Source organism: Eptesicus fuscus, chromosome 5 (assembly GCF_027574615.1).
Source record: "Eptesicus fuscus isolate TK198812 chromosome 5, DD_ASM_mEF_20220401, whole genome shotgun sequence".
NCBI lineage: Eukaryota > Metazoa > Chordata > Mammalia > Chiroptera > Vespertilionidae > Eptesicus > Eptesicus fuscus.
Genome location: NC_072477.1, coordinates 37,690,160 through 37,707,118, shown reverse-complemented (window position 1 = coordinate 37,707,118; position 16,959 = coordinate 37,690,160). Strand labels below are relative to the sequence as shown.

The 16,959-nt window shown below is 48.0% G+C and overlaps 1 protein-coding gene across 2 annotated transcripts in view; it reads left to right on the top strand.

Moving 5' to 3' along the window:
* Positions 1–328: 328 nt before the first annotated feature.
* SAMD4A (sterile alpha motif domain containing 4A) overlaps positions 329–16,959 on the top strand; it is a 215,732-nt gene continuing 199,101 nt past the window's right edge. The window contains exons 1-2 of one of the 2 annotated variants that reach the window (XM_008139029.3): positions 329–535; positions 1,735–2,367. In XM_008139029.3, coding sequence (XP_008137251.1) covers positions 2,172–2,367 — 196 coding nt within the window. In that variant the 5' untranslated portion in view covers positions 329–535; positions 1,735–2,171. The remainder of the gene's footprint in view (positions 536–1,734; positions 2,368–16,959) is intronic. The other variant, XM_008139030.3, reaches the window with a different exon arrangement.

Here is a 16,959-nt window from a genome sequence, read left to right as displayed (position 1 = left end):
AGGCGGCCGCGGGGAGGAATTCCCTCGCACCCCTCCCCTTCCCCGAACTTCTTCCCGTCCGCGCGGCGGTTCTTCCAACTCGACCCCTCTGCGCCATCTGGCTCCTCCCACTTCGCTCCCCTCCCCTTTCCTGGTCCCCACTTAGGAATCCGCTCCCCCTCCCTCCCACCCCCCCGCCTCGGGCCGGGTCCGGGATCCTCCCCCCGACTCCCCCTGCCTGCCGCCGCCGCCGCCCGGGTTCCTCTCCCCCCGCTCGGGCGCTCCCTGCCAAGCCCATGATGTAATGGTGTATGTTAATCAGTAGCATGTGGAGAGCTCCGGCTTGGGCGGCTCAGTCCTCCGCGAGCCGACACGGGAGACGGCGGTGGCGGCGGCGGCGGCGGCCAGGACTCGCAGCGCCGCACTCTCCCAGCGCCGCCCGCCCCGACGGCATGGCCCGCAGCCCGGGCTCCGGGCGCCCCCAACCTCGCTGACAGCCGCCGCGGGCCCGGACCCGCGCGCGGGGCCCCGAGCCGCCGGTATGAGCCGCGCCGAGGTGAGCGCCCCTTTCCTTCCGTCCCCCGCAGGGGACCCGCCGGCCACGGGGTCCCCTTCCCGGGGGACTTCCCTCTCTGCTAGATAAGTTCTGGGGCCCGGGGAGCGGGATGCTGGGAGGGAGGCGCCTCTTCCAGGGTCGAGCCGCTGGGCTCTCCTCTTCGCCGGCGGCGGCCACCCGGACCGTGAGAGGACGGGGGAGCCCCAGAAGCCGAACTTTCTTTGAGGTCCTGGAGGGGGGGGGGGAGGAGATGTACCGGGGGTGCGGAGCCGCAGTCCCGGCGGAGCCGCCCTGCCCGCCGGGTAAGAAGTGCGGTGGACCCGCGCGGTCTCCAGGCTTGGCGTGCGCTCGGGGCCGTGCCGCCCGGGGCGCGCGGACTAGGCGCTGGGCCGGACAGACCCACCCGCAGGAGGCGGCGGAGGCAGGATGCCCGAAGCACACACGCGCGTACACACACTTACACAGACACACAGGCACGCACACATCGGATCGCTCTGGGCACAGCAGGCCCTGGAGACCTCTCTGTGGGCTGGAGCGGCGAGGCGCGGGGGAGCCGGGCTCCGGCTGCGCCTCCGCCCGCTGGGCGAGGAGCTTTGGGTGGGGAGAGTTTATTTTTGTCTCGAGCTGCTGCCTTGGCTGCTCACGGCCTAAATCCAGAGGGGCGCCTGGCGGTGGAGATGCTGGCTGTTGCTGTAGATGGAGCTGCAGCCGCTCGGCTGCTTCTCTGGGAGGAGGAGGAGGAGGAGGACGAGGAGGAGGAGGAGGACGAGGAGGAGGAAGGAACTCGGGCTGCTGCTGCTGCCGCTGCCTCCGCCTCTGCTTTGCATTAGCCCCCACCCCCGCGCCCCTCGCAGCCGCATTGCAAGTTTTCTGCGCGAGGAAAATCTGTTGCTGGTGCTGGCGTTCGCAGGCTCGGCCCCGAGGCCACCCCGGGTGGGGTGTGTGGGGAGCACCAGCCGTTCGCGGCGGCAGCAACAGGAAGCCGTGGGGTCTCCTCCCGCATCAGGGAAGGAGGTGTCTTGCCTTTCCCAGAACGGGAATAGCTCGTCTCCCGCATCCGGGTGCGGAGGGGGCGGCCGGGTTTGGGGGGACCGAACCCCTCGCGGGGCGCCCCCCGTCCCCACCCCCTGATGCACTCGTTTCCCAGGCGGGCTCCCTCGCCGGCCGAGGTCTCACTGCAGCCCTTTCTCTCCTTTCAGTGGTGATCGCCGCTCGGGAATGCGGGTGTAAAGGGTCCGAGCTGCCGCCCAGCGGGAAAGAGACCCCGGGACGCCGGAAATCACCATCCCGAAGCCGTGAGAAGGGGGGGAAGAGAGCATTCTTCATTCAGTTTGTGTGCCTTGTGGGGATTTTTTTTTTTAAAAAAACACGTTATCTTTTTTTAAAAAAGAAACATTTCCGTGCTACTGTCTGTCATCATCTCTGGGGAAATCAGCCAGAACCGCCGGAACGTAACTGAAAGCAGACGAGAAAGGCAGCAGCCGAGGCAGTACCTGCAGCGTCCGAGCGCCAGAGCCACCTTGGAACCGGAACGCGCCGCCGGCGGCCGCGGGGCTGCGGCTCCGCCAAACTTTGGGGCGGGCGGGCCGGGCTGGGGCTCCGAGGGGCTTCGTAGACAGAGGGCCGCCCCCTAACCATGATGTTTCGCGACCAGGTCGGGGTGCTGGCGGGTTGGTTTAAGGGCTGGAATGAGTGCGAGCAGACTGTTGCGCTGCTGTCGCTGCTCAAGCGCGTGAGCCAGACCCAGGCCCGCTTCCTCCAGCTCTGCCTGGAGCACTCGCTGGCCGACTGCGCGGAGCTGCACGTCCTCGAGGGCGAGGCCAACAGCCCGGGTAAGTGCGCGGCCGCCCCCGTCCCGCCCGTTCCCCCCCGCCACCCCTTTCCCAGCCTCGGGCCCAGGCCCCGCCCCCGGCCGCGGTTCCGCGGGGACACGCACCGCGCCGTCCCCCGGGCCCTTGGCCTCTCAACCTCTTCCGCGTCCCCGCCCCTGCCGCCCACTCACCTCCGCTGGCCGCTTTGGGTTTGTGGCCACGGTCAACTCCTTCAGTCCATTCCGTGTGGTAGCTACGGAAGCATGAATGATTGATTTTTCTCTCATGCAGTTTCCTGGGAAATAAGTAAGTCAGGTCACGTAGAGTCTGGATTTTCTGGGCTTTTTTTTTTTCTTCTTCGTTTGGACAACGTGGCTCTCTGGGTTTCAACAGCACACGAGGCAGCCCGGGACTGCCCTTCGGAAGCCAAGCTTTGATTAGGCTGTATGAGCGATACATGAAAATCTAATGTTATTATTAACCCCGTCCCCGCCCCCCCACGGGTAGTACAGTTTTAGAGCTGCGTCTTCTGAATAATATGTAGGTGATGCTACTGACTATTAAAATAATACTTGCAAGTTCATATACTATTCAGGTCTGCTTCTCTACGCTGATGGTATTCATATGGATATGCATCTTGTAGATGCCTGACAGCAGGCATGAATCAGAGTTCTTGCTGCTTTTTCTTAGGAAACTTTATTGAATAGAACAGAATTGCTTCGGATATATTTTACAGACACCTCAACTAGTATAGAAAGTGAATATACACGAAGGGTCCAGCGATTTGCTATTTGCTAGCATGGGTGGTGACAGAATGAAATGATATCCTGGGGTGTGTGTGTGTGTGGGGGGGGCGGTGGTAGTGGTGGTGGTGGTGAGGATGGGGGATGGGGAAAAGGTCTATTGCTTATAATTTTGGATAGGGGACATTCTTTAGTTCATGCTGCAGCAGGAGGGTGAACAGAGCCCCCAGTGTTTATGCAGAGAAAAGAATGCAGGGTCCTCTTCCAGCTGTTCCATGTTAGGGCCGCTAGCCTGCCCGCCTCAGCAGAGGTCTGGGCTGCCATTTGATGACAAGGTCCAGTCCAGGACAGCAGGGCCTGGGAGACACGAAAATGAGTGTGTCAGGGCAGCAAGAGTGTGTGTGTGGGGGGGGTAAGGGAGGGCAGGCCTCCACCTTACTTCTCCTCCCTGGTGTGGTGCTCATGATGCTGCAAACGCCAGGATGGGATGTTTCCATATATAGAATCCCAGGCTGGAAGTGACCACTGGAAATCCTCACAGTCCCTTTCCTGAGCACACAGGACTGCACCCCGAGGATCTCCTGTTGCCAAGGATGGGGGGCACACTGAGGGGGATCCCACAGGCCTCCTGGGATTCGCTGGAGCCCAACAGCCAGCCCTGTTCGGCAGAGGGTGGTGGTGGCAGGGTCCCTTTGCTCAGCCCCACGTTTATAAATAGCTAAAAGGCCAGCCTCCTTCCTAAGTGCGTGGGAGCCTAACTAGGTTAAGTGATGTCCACTCTCTTTCTTCCCATCCTTAATGTGACAGGGTCGCCTGGTTCACCTGCTTGCGTTTGCTTTCTCAGGTTGACAAACAAGGTTACATAAACTTCAGCGTCTTGTGGAATGCACAGGATTGATGTACAGTCCTTTATGTTGAATGCTTGACTCCGGTGCTTGTAGGGACTGTTTAAAAATGATCATTACTCTTTAGGTTACTCAAGTGTTAGAGCAACGTTTTTGTCCTTCTGAGTAAAGAAGACTTTTCCCAGTAGAGCAGCGGTTTAGAAAGGGAGGTATTTAAAACATACGGTATTAAAAAGAAGTTGCTTACTTTAACAATCTTGTAATTTAATAAGCCAAGAAAATGTTGACCTGTGAATTAGTCTGTCATTTAGTGATTATTTTTCCCCCCCTCAAAAAAATTTCCCCATACTTACTTGTGTCAGATACCTACCTGTTCATGCTGCTAAGTGCTATAGACCTACAGCCTCTAGAACTGTTACGTAAGATAGGGACCGTTTTCCAGTTTCTGGATTAACCTTTCAACCTGGACAGTTTGCTTCCTTGGAAACCTTTGTACTCGATATGTTGTGTGGCCGGGACATAAATCATTAGTGATGTCCTGTGATGGTTTGCTTCACTTCTGCAGCGTGGGGACCACAAAGAGCATCAAGATGTGTCACACATACCTGAGTGTGAAGTGCTGTTCTCTTACCGACATTGGAACCTAGCCAAGAACGAGGAAAGGGGCAAAAATGCCCAGTCAGCAACCAGAATAGACGGCATCATGTCCTATGTCCGGGAGAATAGTTCAGACCTTCTCTGGGAACATAATTACTCTTATTTTAGACAACAATCCTAACATTAAAAAAATTTTTTTTGAATAATCATTGCATATTATGGTTAGCACATTTAGAACAAGCTGAGCAGCTGCTGTAACCAGGAGTGAAAAGTGATCCCTGACAGCTTGACAACCAGGGAAGAGACAAAAATTTTCAGGGCAAAAGCCCTGAAAGTTTTGGGAATGTTAGAGTAGGACCCTGCGGGCATCCCTCTATAATAACATAAATCAGTAATTGCTGTTTACCATGAATGAGAGTGAACTACCAAAGGGATGCATTTTTAAATGCACTCTTTGAGAAGGGAGGGGAATAGGTCATAAACTTTGGAAATATTGACACTCAAGATAATTGACCTCCCAAGCTGTTCCATTCTGTAAAGCTCTTACCCATTCAGAAAACTAGGCTTGTGTGTAAATGACTCATTCATTGGCTGGCTGAGGTGTCCTATACCAAAATCATCGTGTATTACTTTATTTAGCAATCATCAATTCAGCAAGCACACATATTTCTTCTGTTAATGAGAGATTTTAAAATTTGATGAATGGGGATCAAATTCATATCTGGGGCTCGATCTCAGTATAATTAAAAAAAATTAGTAATAGGTAAGTGATAGTGTGAACTTGGCTCTGTTTTCTCCAGGACTGACGTTAAATAGAGTCTTTCACATTAAACCTGGTTTATTTGAAATCTGTGGGATGTATTTTGATATTAACTTTTCATTCTCTTAAATTTAGCATTTATTGAGACTCTAGTGCTTCACTGGCTCAGTCTTTGCCTCAGATTCATGGCCATCTGAGATTAAAAAAAAAAAAGGTTGAGTCTGTTCCTATGATTTATGAGTGTCACGATCAGCTCTTTAAGTAGAGGTTTGTTTTCAGAAGCCTCATACCCTTAGGTAAGTACCCTTCAGCCACCAGCCCAGGTTAACATTGAGACTTCTAGCCAGTCTCAGTTTGTAGATGATGGTTACTGGAGCTGATATTTCATTTCAATACTTAAAAATGGCAAAAATGGAACCCACTGACTTTACCTGCAGTTTCCCTAAGAAAATATAGGTTGTGTGGCATTGTTTATTTCTGACTTTTATCATTTGGACTTGAAATATATTTTCCAATGGAAATAGTGTAATAAATGGAGATTCGCTAGTGAATCCACAGCGAGTTACTAACTCACAAAACAGTGTACGTTTTGTGGAGATATTGCATATGTTTGCAGTAAGTAAGTGGCAAAAAGATGGTCGCTTTACTTACAAGTAAATACAGGAGAAAGTATTATCTGAAATGGTGGTGCTTGAAAATTACAAAGGAGTTGTGGGCGTATTTACTCTCATTAGAGGGTGAAGATGTTGGCTCTATAATTTTTATGGTTTTTAATTTTCATAGTGTAAGTATGCCATACCCTGAGTTGCATTTTTAAATCACAAATGGAATACAAGGAAAGCAGAAGCATAGAGATTTTCCTAATGATGCTGGGTAAGATCTTGCATGTAGTGCTTTCTTTGACTTATTCATTCCACATGCATTTCCTAACTATTTTCCTGGCCCTGTGTTATGAAGTGGGAATACAAAGGTAACTTACTATATAGTCCAGTGTCTGGTACACAATATGATGGGTGCTCAAGCATAGATATGGGCGGGGGCAGTGGTTCTACACCCACTGTGAACCTAGAAGCTAATTGCTTGGCAGAGTCAAGGAAGACTTCACTGAAGCAGAGAGATGTTTGAGTTGAGTTTTGAAGGGTGAATAGGAGTTGGTTCAATATGTAAAAAGGATTGTAGAGAACAATCATGAAGGTGTTTTATTAACAGAAAGGATCATACTTATAAAAATGCTGCTTTATGAAAAGGTCCAGTTGTGTGCAGGAAATGGTGAGTTTAGGGTACCTAGAAGAGTGTAGAATGAGCTCGCAGAGGCAGAAGTTAAAACAGAAGCTATGGGTATGCAGGACTTTGTCAGCTAAGGCATTTGGACTTAACCCTGCAGAGATGATAGAAAACCCAAGAAGACTTTTTGGAAAGGAGTTAAAAGATGAAGAGTGTGTGTGTGTGTGTGTGTGTGTGTGTGTGTGTGTGTGTACACTTTGGGGAAAGAGAATTTCTGTATATGCATGATCTTCTGAGAGGCAAAAATGGAAAAAGTACAGCAGTTTGGTTCAGACAGGTTCCATTGGCCACCTGGTGGCATCGTGAGCTCAGGGTAGCTTTGTTACTGTCAGCATTGATGTATGGGGGGAGAAGAAAGGATTGAGATGGAGAAGAAAAGAAAGTATTGTTCAGGTGGCCATTTATTTATATCTGCAGGAGTTAATTTCTGAGCCTCCATTTTGTCATCTGTAAAATGGAGCTAATCAAACCGGTGTTACTGTCCAGAAGTTACTTATTAATCATCAAATGATGATCTATTCTGTTCCCTAGGTTTAACATTGCCTCTGATAAATATAGAATTTATAATAAAATGTTTGCTTAAATGGTAGGAAATCCTTTTCTTTAAAGGATTATCAAAGAGAGATGGGGTGGGGAGGGGGACTTGGAACCCTGAAAAGGTATGAACCTACTTTGCTCCACCTTCTGCTTGCAGCTTTGTTGTTCTCTATCATGTCGGGTTCTAAAAAAATGTAGCACTGACCCAGTTTTCCCAAATTACCTGTCAACATTTTTTTCCCTTTCGTGAGGAAATCATTTTGTTGAATGAAATATATTGGGACTTTGTACCTGAAACACTTTTTACTTAGGGCGAGGTAATTTTCTTTCGGCTGGTCAGACACATCCATACTCTTTGTTGTGAATAACTTGGATTTGATTATTTAGCTTGGGTGTTCAAGGGCTTCAGCAACTGAGTGTGTTATAAACAGGTCCCATCAAAGCAAGTAAAAGGCAGACAAACTTAACAGCAGTCAGATTAGTTTATTTATGTTTAAACAAACAAATGAGGGTGAAACGAGAGTCGGAAGGACTGAGAAATAACTGAAAACTCCCCAGCATATTCTGTAGAGGTGCAATTCTAAAGAGAATTGGCAACGCAAGAGAAGAGAAAATATTTCTCCTTCTTGACCTGGAGAAATTGGGAGGTTTTCATCCATGAGCAAAGTGCCTTGTGTAACTCATTTTCTAGGAAAGGTGTGGTGCTCATATAAATCTTTTTTTTCTCTTAAAAATATAATTACTACTTTAAGTTTTTCGCCCATTCCTTTCTTTCCATCCCTTGTAATCATTCCAAGGCCTTCCTGAGTTCATCCAATTTTGTAGATTAAGATGCAGAATTAGATGTCTCCTCTGAGCTATTTTTTGCTTCCAAGGAAGCTGCCCGAGGCAGGAATCTCCCAAACAAAGCAGAATTTTCAGAACAGGAGTCAAGCTTTCTCTCTCAGTCAGACTCGGGCTTTACTCTGAAGGTTGTAGCCCAAGAGCCAGCTTGGAGTTCTGAGGAACTAGCCTGGCTCAGAACATGTCACTCCTTGGGACTCATAAGCTAGTTCTAGGGTTTTGTTCCCACTCTGTGTATCAATATTTTAATACCCTGCTCCTTGTCTTGGTTTACTAGGGAAAAATCAGTCAAATGATTCAGTGGTTTCTTTTACACAGTAGATAATACATACCATTAAATTGTACCTGGCAAAGACTATGTAGTAAGAAACCGGGGGACCAAGTTCATATTCACCAGGTACACCAGCGGAAAGCTGGGTGCAGTGTCAAAAGGTGAAGCTGGTGCAGTGATTCTTCTCAAGGAGCTTGCACTGAAGCTGTGGAGGTAAAACAAACCGCCCCCACCCCTACCCCGTGTGTGTGTGTATGTGTGTGTGTGTGTGTGTGTGTGTGTGTGTGTGTGTGTTTTGACCATAAGTAGTTGCTAAATGCTATGGTTCCGGTGAGAGAACAATACTGGAGTGAGGGGAAGGGAGAGAACAGGATGGGTTGGGTAGTCCAAGAAGTAATGAAAGGGAGAAGTAAACTCGAGTGTGTCATTTGAAATGGTGCTTTATGGCTTGCAAGTTCTTGCCTTTTTAGTACTTTTAAACTGAGTTTCACCAAGGAAACCACACATACAGGGGGCTTGGTGCACGGACCGTGTTAGGGGCAGGTTTCCTGGACCTCCCCAGGATGAGTATGAGTATGTTAGAGTGAGGGGAGCATGATGCATATTGTCCATAAGGAATAATTTCTTGAATGGAAGAAGGAAAAAATTTAAAAACTCCTCTGATTTCTAATATTTAAAGGTAGGCACGCACAATTTTTTGCTTACCCAATATTTTGAGTCCTCTTAAGTATCCATAAAATTAGGAGACTTAATAATAGTTCTCTTGACTCCTCACAGTAAAATACTTTTGCATTAGAACTAGTGTTAACCAGGAACATCTAAAACGCAGAGAAAGAGGAAAGTGTTTGAGACCAGCTCTCAACATTCACTGCATATGGAATCACTTGGGGATCTTGCTTAACCTAGAACTCGTATAGAGGAGGTCTGGGTGGGAGAGGCCCGAGGGCCTGCATCGGTAATAAACTCCCAGGTGGTGCTGTGCCATCTGGGGGCCACACTTTGAGTAGGACGATCCCAGACTACTAGGGAGGAAGGTAACTTGGAGGTCATTGGCGCACCACCGTTCCAGTTTTATGGATGCATATCAGGAGATTTTTGTTTGCAAATGAAAACTTACATGAAAGCTTGTAGGAAGTGGATGGTAGCCGCCCCTCACCCCCACCCCATTTCCACCTCCCAACCCTAACTCCAGGGAGAGCAGTTTGAACATCTCTGGCCTAAGTCTGTGGTTTCCTCAGGCTCAGAGACATTCAAACCGTCTCTCACCGCTTCTCACAGCCTGAACGGAGTCTGGGTTTGAGGAAGGCAGAGCTGGCTCCTGCTGCAGCATTTCCCCAAGCTTTCTGGACGTGTCCCTGCTGGAATTTCCAGGCATTCTGATGGTCAGCCTCCCACGGAAAATCAGGCTCCAGGAAAATTTATTTTTATTTTATTTTACTTTTTTGCTGATGCTGTGGACTGCAAAGTTGAGCTGGAAAAGAGCAGGAATGTTAATTCCAGAGGCCGGATGGGAGAGATCTCTTCCTACTTCCCCAGCACACTCCCATCAGCACAATCATCGGAATTTCTGAAGCGGCGTATCCATCTGTCAGTGGAATGCCAGTGCTTGTGTGTGCAGCTTGTGTGTGTACACAGAGCGTTGGCTCTCCCTGTACACGCTGATCTGTGTGAGTGCAGGCACCAACGATGTGACTTAAATGTGTGACTAGAAGGGCAGTGCTGAGCCATTTAGGAATTTCTGAAGAGCCATAAAGGAGTAGGGGCGCCCCCTGAAGACTCCAGAGGGAACATTGTCTCGGTCTGAAAACGAAAAAAGGAGGGCGAAAGTAGGTTCTGGACCGAGTAGGGACCCGGGAGGTTAACACTGTTCTGGGGAAGGTACCAGAAGCGTCTTTAAAATGGGGTTTGCTAGTATTTGGATGAGGAAATAGGAAGAAGCCTTGTTTTCCTAAGAATAGGAAGGACGGGTCATGGAGAACTAATGTCAGTTCTTTGTTGACGGGGCCATGGGAAGGAAGGGAGACGGCATGCACAGAGCTTCTGTCTCGTGGGCAGGCCACGGGAATTCAGAGAGGCATCCCCTCCCCTTATTTCCCGATGAGTAAAACGGAGACGTGGGGGCTGGAGGAGAGCCTAGGTCCATGGCGTTACAGCGGTTTTGGTGACTGACAGGCCCGGCTTGGGCGACTGTCAGCCCTGAGGAAGGTCTTTGGTGCTGTGCTCAGGGCTCACGTGTTCGACATCATCATTCATATCGATGTGTGACTTGGCCTGGAGTCTCCAAGAAATCAGAATCGGAGGCAAGGCCTGACATGCAGGTAGTTTACCGTGGGCACCGACCCCAGGGAATAGGAAGGGGGCAGGGAGGAGAGAAACGGGAGGAAGGAGCCTGTGGACTGTGGCGAGGGACAGGCGAGGTGGGCATTTATCCACCGGCTCCTTCTCCCCTTGGCCAAGGGTTTCTGTGCTCCGTCCCTGCACTTGCAGGTTTGCGAGGCTGAGCCTTTCCACCACGTCCCGCACTGTGGAAGGCAGAAAGCTAGAGAGACGTGGGACAACCGAGGCAGGATGCTGTCAGGTTATACCTGCCGGGAGCCGGCGGCCACAGCAAGGGCTGCAGTGTGAGCTGGGCTGAGAAGGTGTAGCTGAGGGCTGATGACAGAGTTATGATCCAAAATAGTGTTTTTAAAATGCAAGATGACTATTAAACCACTATTGCATCCCCTAGACCTCAGAGGAGACCTGGTTCAGTAGGAGCATGCATGAACAGGACTGCCTGCTTTTGGTAGACTCAGAGCTTAGTATGAATCATGTTACAATGTGGTTGCCCCCAAAGCCACTCAGACCTTTAATCATACATTAGATAGATGATACACTATATAATAATATTATATCCAGAACAGGTCTTCTGTTCCAAATAACAATACAATACAGGGTCCGGCCTTTGAGTCTGGGTACACACTTGGAGGAAGATGGACAAGCCGGGATGTGGCCAGAGGAAAGAGCATGGTGTTCCACTTGAGGACCAGGGGAACATTTCGGCGGGAGGAAAAGATGAATGGAGAACAGGACAACTGTCATTGGTCCTGTGGAAGGTTGGCTTGGAGTTGAGGGGTTCAATTCTGTATCCGTGTAGAGGGCAGCGTGTGGAAGCTGCAGTACTAGCTGAAAGTAAAGAAGAACTTCAGTGATTAGCGTTCCCAAACAACGGCATGAGCTGTCGTGAAGGCAGTGGCTTGGCGTTCACCAGAGGCGGACAAGCATTTAGCCCTGTGCAGGGCACAGACTGTTACTTCTAAACAAGTCTGGCTCCTATTCACTGAGCACCTGCTTTGTGCCAGGCAGCTTCGTGAATTCTTTGCATACGTTATCCCATTTATTCATCCCAACCACCCTGTGATGAGGTGGTCGGGGAGGAAACAAGCCGTCTCACCTCAGAACCACTCCACGTGCCTTTCGAAAAGAAGCTCTGGCCTCTTGGATGACCTCCAAAGTACCTCCTAACCTTAAGATTCTATGACTTCTCTGCAACAGGAATAAAGATAATAAAACAGAACTTTGGGAGCAGAGAAGAAGAAGAGACAGTATGAGTGAATGAATAAGGGTGGTCTTAAAAATGTTCTTCAAATTATTTCCAGTATATTCCTCCTGTACTTCATGGCCTGTTTGGGCACAGGTTTTAAGAAATACACTTTAGAGTGATTTTCTGTAATTTTTTTGAAGTAGGCAGTGAGGTGAGGCTAAGTCACTGTGATGAGTAGGGACAACACGTTTAAGAAAAGATGTAGCCCTAGCTAGTTTGGGCTCAGTGGATAGAGCGTCAGCCTGCGGACTGAAAGGTCCTGGCTTCAATTCCAGTCAGGGGCACAGGTCCAGGTTGTGGGCTGGATCCCCAATAGGGGGCATGCAGGAGGTATCCGATCAATGATTCTCTCTCATCATTGATGTTTCTATCTCTCTTTCCCCTCTTCCTTCCTCTCTGAAATAAAAAACAAACAAATAAAAAAACACACACAAACACACACACACACATACACACACACAATGTATGTGTGTGTTTGTGTGTGTGTGTATGTATGTGTGTATACACACACACACATTAAAGTATGTAAATTGAATCTTGCTTCTTTTGGTCATCCAACAGCAGTGATAAGTCCCGAGTATCAGTCATTAGCAAAGGTAACTCAGAATTGCAGTCTATATCTCTGAATCCTTTTGTTCCCTCCTTGTAGTTCTACAAGTGACCATAGGCTATTCTTTGTATGTTAGTAGCTGCCTTTTCTTTCTTTCTTTAGCACGTTATGAGTGCCAGTCACTGTGTTGATACCTGCATATACACACAACCGTTATCTCCAGTTATTGAATAGGTGAATGATACAAAGAAGCAGAACTAATGGCTGTGAACATTAAATACAATCCTATATAATAAAAGGCTAATATGCAAATGGACCAAACAGCAGAACAACTGGTCACTATGGCTCTCAATGACCACCAGGGGGCAGATGCTCAATGCAGGAGCTGCCCCCTGGTGGTCAGTGCGCTCCCACAGGTGGAGCGCTGCTCAGCTAGAAGCTGGGCTCAAGGCTGGCGAGCGCAACAGCGGTGGCAGGAGCTTCTCCCACCTCCGCTGCAGTGCTAAGGCTGTCCGACTGACGGCCCGCTCTCTGGGGACCGGGCCTAAGCCATCAGTCAGACACCCCCCGAGGGCTCCTGGACTGTGAGAGGGTGCAGGCCCCCTCTCGAGTGCACGAATTTTGTGCACCGGGCCTCTAGTAATTAGATAATCTGCTTATTACTACTCAGACTTTTGCATATGGTAAATGCTTCATAACTGGTTTCTAAATTATATAAATCCCACAAAGTAGATATTATCTCCATTTTACAGATGAGCAGACTTAGGTTGAGAGTGATTGGAAATGTGCTAAGCTCACCAGGGTATCTCTTTGTTGAACCCTTACTACCATATGAATGCTGCAGATCACTGCCAGCTCTTAGGTAAATGAAAATGTTGGCATTTAAAAGAAAGGTCCTTAAGGATACTTAATGGCAGTTTTAATCTGTTTCACTCTAACATTTTATAAATTTGGTCTTGGAAGAACTCATTGCAGCTTGTCCATTTTAATGTGTGTCTTATTTATCAGATTTTAATCGTATGAAGCTCAATATGGCTTGGCTTCTTTTTAATACTGGTTTCTTCTTCTTTTTCTTCTTCTTTTTTTTTTTAATTAAGTGAAGGCATTGATTCAAACATTTCCCTTCCTGTGAGGGAGACTCAAGGAACAGAGGCTTCTGCCGCCTCTGCATGATCGGGCAGGACTTGGGGAAGGAAACAGGCTTTACAACGTATAGAGAGGAAAGAATGAGGAATGTGTTACCCAATAGCTCCTGGTATCCTTGATGTGGACACACTAGCAATTGATGTCAGGGTCAGGATCTAGAATTGGGCAAAGCCCCAACTTGAGGGCTGGAGATGAAAACAAGCTTCCCCATTGTTTGTAAATGGAGGGGGCATGATTTATGAAGATTGGTTGTAGCTGGTGTAAGAGTGAATTCTAATTTCATTTTCTAGCAGCATGACATTAAGGAGGTGGAGAAGACCTTACCTACTCCAGCCCCTCTGTTGAAGATTTGAGAAGACTGGGGTCAGCTAGGGTACCTGCTAGGAGGGAAAGGGCTGGTGTTATACTCTCAGTCGCTTCCCAACCATCTGTGACATAGATGTGTTAACGCCTCCATGGTTGACTTGGCCAACGCGGTCACCATATTGAATGCCTCTTTGTGCTGGGTGTGAGTGAAGCTCTACTTTCCTGAATGTCAAAGGCAGGATTCATCAGGATGATCTCCTCAAAGGGTTTTCCAGACCACCCCCTCCTATCTGTGTGATTCTTCACTCACACTAAAGTGCAGATTTGTTTTTATTGGAAGATGATTACCACTTATATTTTGAAATTGTCGTTTAGTGTAGGGAGGCTTGACTTTATTTTGGCAGGTTTTAATCACAGTTCCAGTAACGGCCTCTTGATTTATGCGGAATCTGACTCAGCCACTCTGGAGTTACCCCGAATCCCAGCGGAGAACTAGGAGTCATTCATGACTGCCCCGGGCTGGTGGGAGGAACTTCACTCTCAGGCTGTTGAAGCGGTTCCTTCCCGGGTGTTCATATGCCTGGTGTGGTGGGCCAACGGCGACTCCTCCACAGGGTGTCCTGACCCCTCAGGCTCGGTGGCGCCCTGCAGGCACGGTCACAGTGCGAGGCATCGTCATCCTTTAACTTCCAGACTAGTCTCTGTCTTCATCACTTTGGTCCTCCAGAAGTTCATACCATTCCTGACTCATAGGTGATCTCAGTATGCTTTCTTTGAAAGAATGGATGAATGAGTACAGAGAAATTAAACCCTAATCCACAAGGGGTTTACATCTTGGTTGTGAAAAGACCTCAGTGCATAAAGATTTCATAGTAGAACAGGACAAGATGATCATCCTAGTGCTGTTACCAAGAGGTATGTGATAAAGGCCAGATGTGAGAAATAGATTCTGTTACTTTTCAGTGCCGTATGGAAGAGCGGGGTTGGGGTTTTGGCATCCTCACTTAGAAGTGTGTCACCTTGTGAAAATTATTTAAACTCTCTGTTTCCTCATCTGTGAAATGGAGTCACCCCTGCGAAAGTCCCAGAGCTGTTACCAAGACGAAGTGGGATTCTCTATGCGTACTTTGTAAGCTGCATCGTGTTGTATAAATGCAGGGTGACATTATTCTCGAATGAACAACTGAAACAGTGGGGGGAAAACATTCAGGGATGTGGGTGTTTAAAAGGTCCAGGAAAAGATAACCAGGGCTTCTTTTTCAGAGCTTTTGCTCATTCACAAGAGCTGAAATAGCACACGGTTCTCTGGGCCTGGACCGAGGCCTGGATCTGATGAGTCAGCCGGGACTTGCAGCTGTGGGTGGAGAGTCCCCATAGGCAGGCCTGGCTGTAATTTGTCAAAGTTCATTTTGTGTCCACATTCATCCTTTCAATTGATTAGATCACTGAGTGCACTTTCTTTGAGTATGAAGGACTCAGATGTCAGTGCTAAAGAATTCCTTTGGGGAAAGTGACACAAAATTCTGTGTTGTGACCACTGTACCCCTGCCTGCAAATACTCCAGTATGAGTGTTCACAGAGCCAGTGAAAGCAAGCCATAGGGGTTCCCTACATAAACGGGCGGGCCTGGATTCTTTAAAAAATGCGTGATAATTAAGTTTTTAAACTTTTATTATTAAAGAGGTAACTTCATAAATGTTATTATCCAGCTTAAGACCATTCGGTGGGAAACCTTTGAGTATTTTTGCATGCCTCAGCTAAACAAGAAAATAATTATGCTTTGCTTTTTATTCTTTAATATTATTTCCACCTTTACCTCTCATTGAACAAGTTGGAAAAGGAGAATGGTTTTTCATCATTGTTCTTGCTTGCTTGTTTGTTTTTAACAAAACCTTCCTATTTTCACATTTTCTTTTTTTGGGAGAATGAGCAGATTTTCCAGATTATTGTGGTATTTGCAGATGATCTGAGCACAGTTAAAATATTGAAAGTGTGAGCTGTAAGGTCAAACTTGAACCTCGTGTGTGATTCTGATATTAAGCTGCTGGTGGGTGAGATGGAAATAATTGCGGTGTGTATCTGTTTAGTTTGCAGTATTTTAGAGAGGAATAATTAGGACAGAATCGCTGTGGCTGGTTTTCTTTAAGACTTTCCCCACTTCTCACTGAGAGAGGGAAAAACTCCCAGAGTTAAGACAGGAAATGCTTGCCTTGCCAGTTTGCTTCAGTGGTTAGAGCGTTGGGTGGACTGAAGGGTCGCAGGTTAGATTGCGGTCAAAGACATGGCAGGTACCTCGGTGCAGGCTCAGTCCCGGGCCCCAGTCCAGCACGTACAGGAGGCAACCGATTGGTTTGTCTCTCTCACATCGCAGTTTTTCTCTTTCTGTCTCCCTTCCTTTCACTTTCTCTAAAAATAGAAAAAGTCAGCCTGGCTGGTGTGGCTCAGTGGTTGAGCATCGACCTATGAACCAGGAGGTCACGGTTTGTTTTCCGGTCAGGGCACATGCCTGGGTTGCGGGCTAGGGACATGCAGGAGGTAGCCAATCAATGATTCTCTCTCATCATTGATGTTTCTATCTCTTTCCTCTCTGAAATAAATGCAATATATTAAAAGAAAAAAAAGAAAAGAGAAAGTCAATGGGTGAGGATTAACAAACAAAAACCACACCAGGAAGTACTTGGGTATTTTGTTGAACACCTCAATGGTTAAGATGGTGAGTGGTGTTCACCAGCTGGCGTTCAGTCCTCGGGCAGAAGACACAGAAGGAGGTGCCTCGCCCACACCCCTCTGCACTCCACCAGCTCAGCATTTAGCACACTGGATTGTAATCGCCGTGTTAGCTGAGCAAAGGAATCTACAGAGGTGACAGCCTAATGGAGCATGGCGTTTCGGACTGGGTCCTGGATGGGGAAAAATCATTGCCAGTATTGGGACAGCTGGTGAAATATAAATGTGGACTATATCCATTATAGGGGATAATATTATAGCATTTTAAATTTCCTTAATGTTATCATTATATACTGAGTGGCCAGGTTATTATGATCTCTGAACACATAGTAATCTGGACATTCAGTGTATATCCTATATAATAAAAGGCTAATATGCAAATTGTCCCCTTGACCAGGAGTTCGACCAGCAGGCAGGCCGG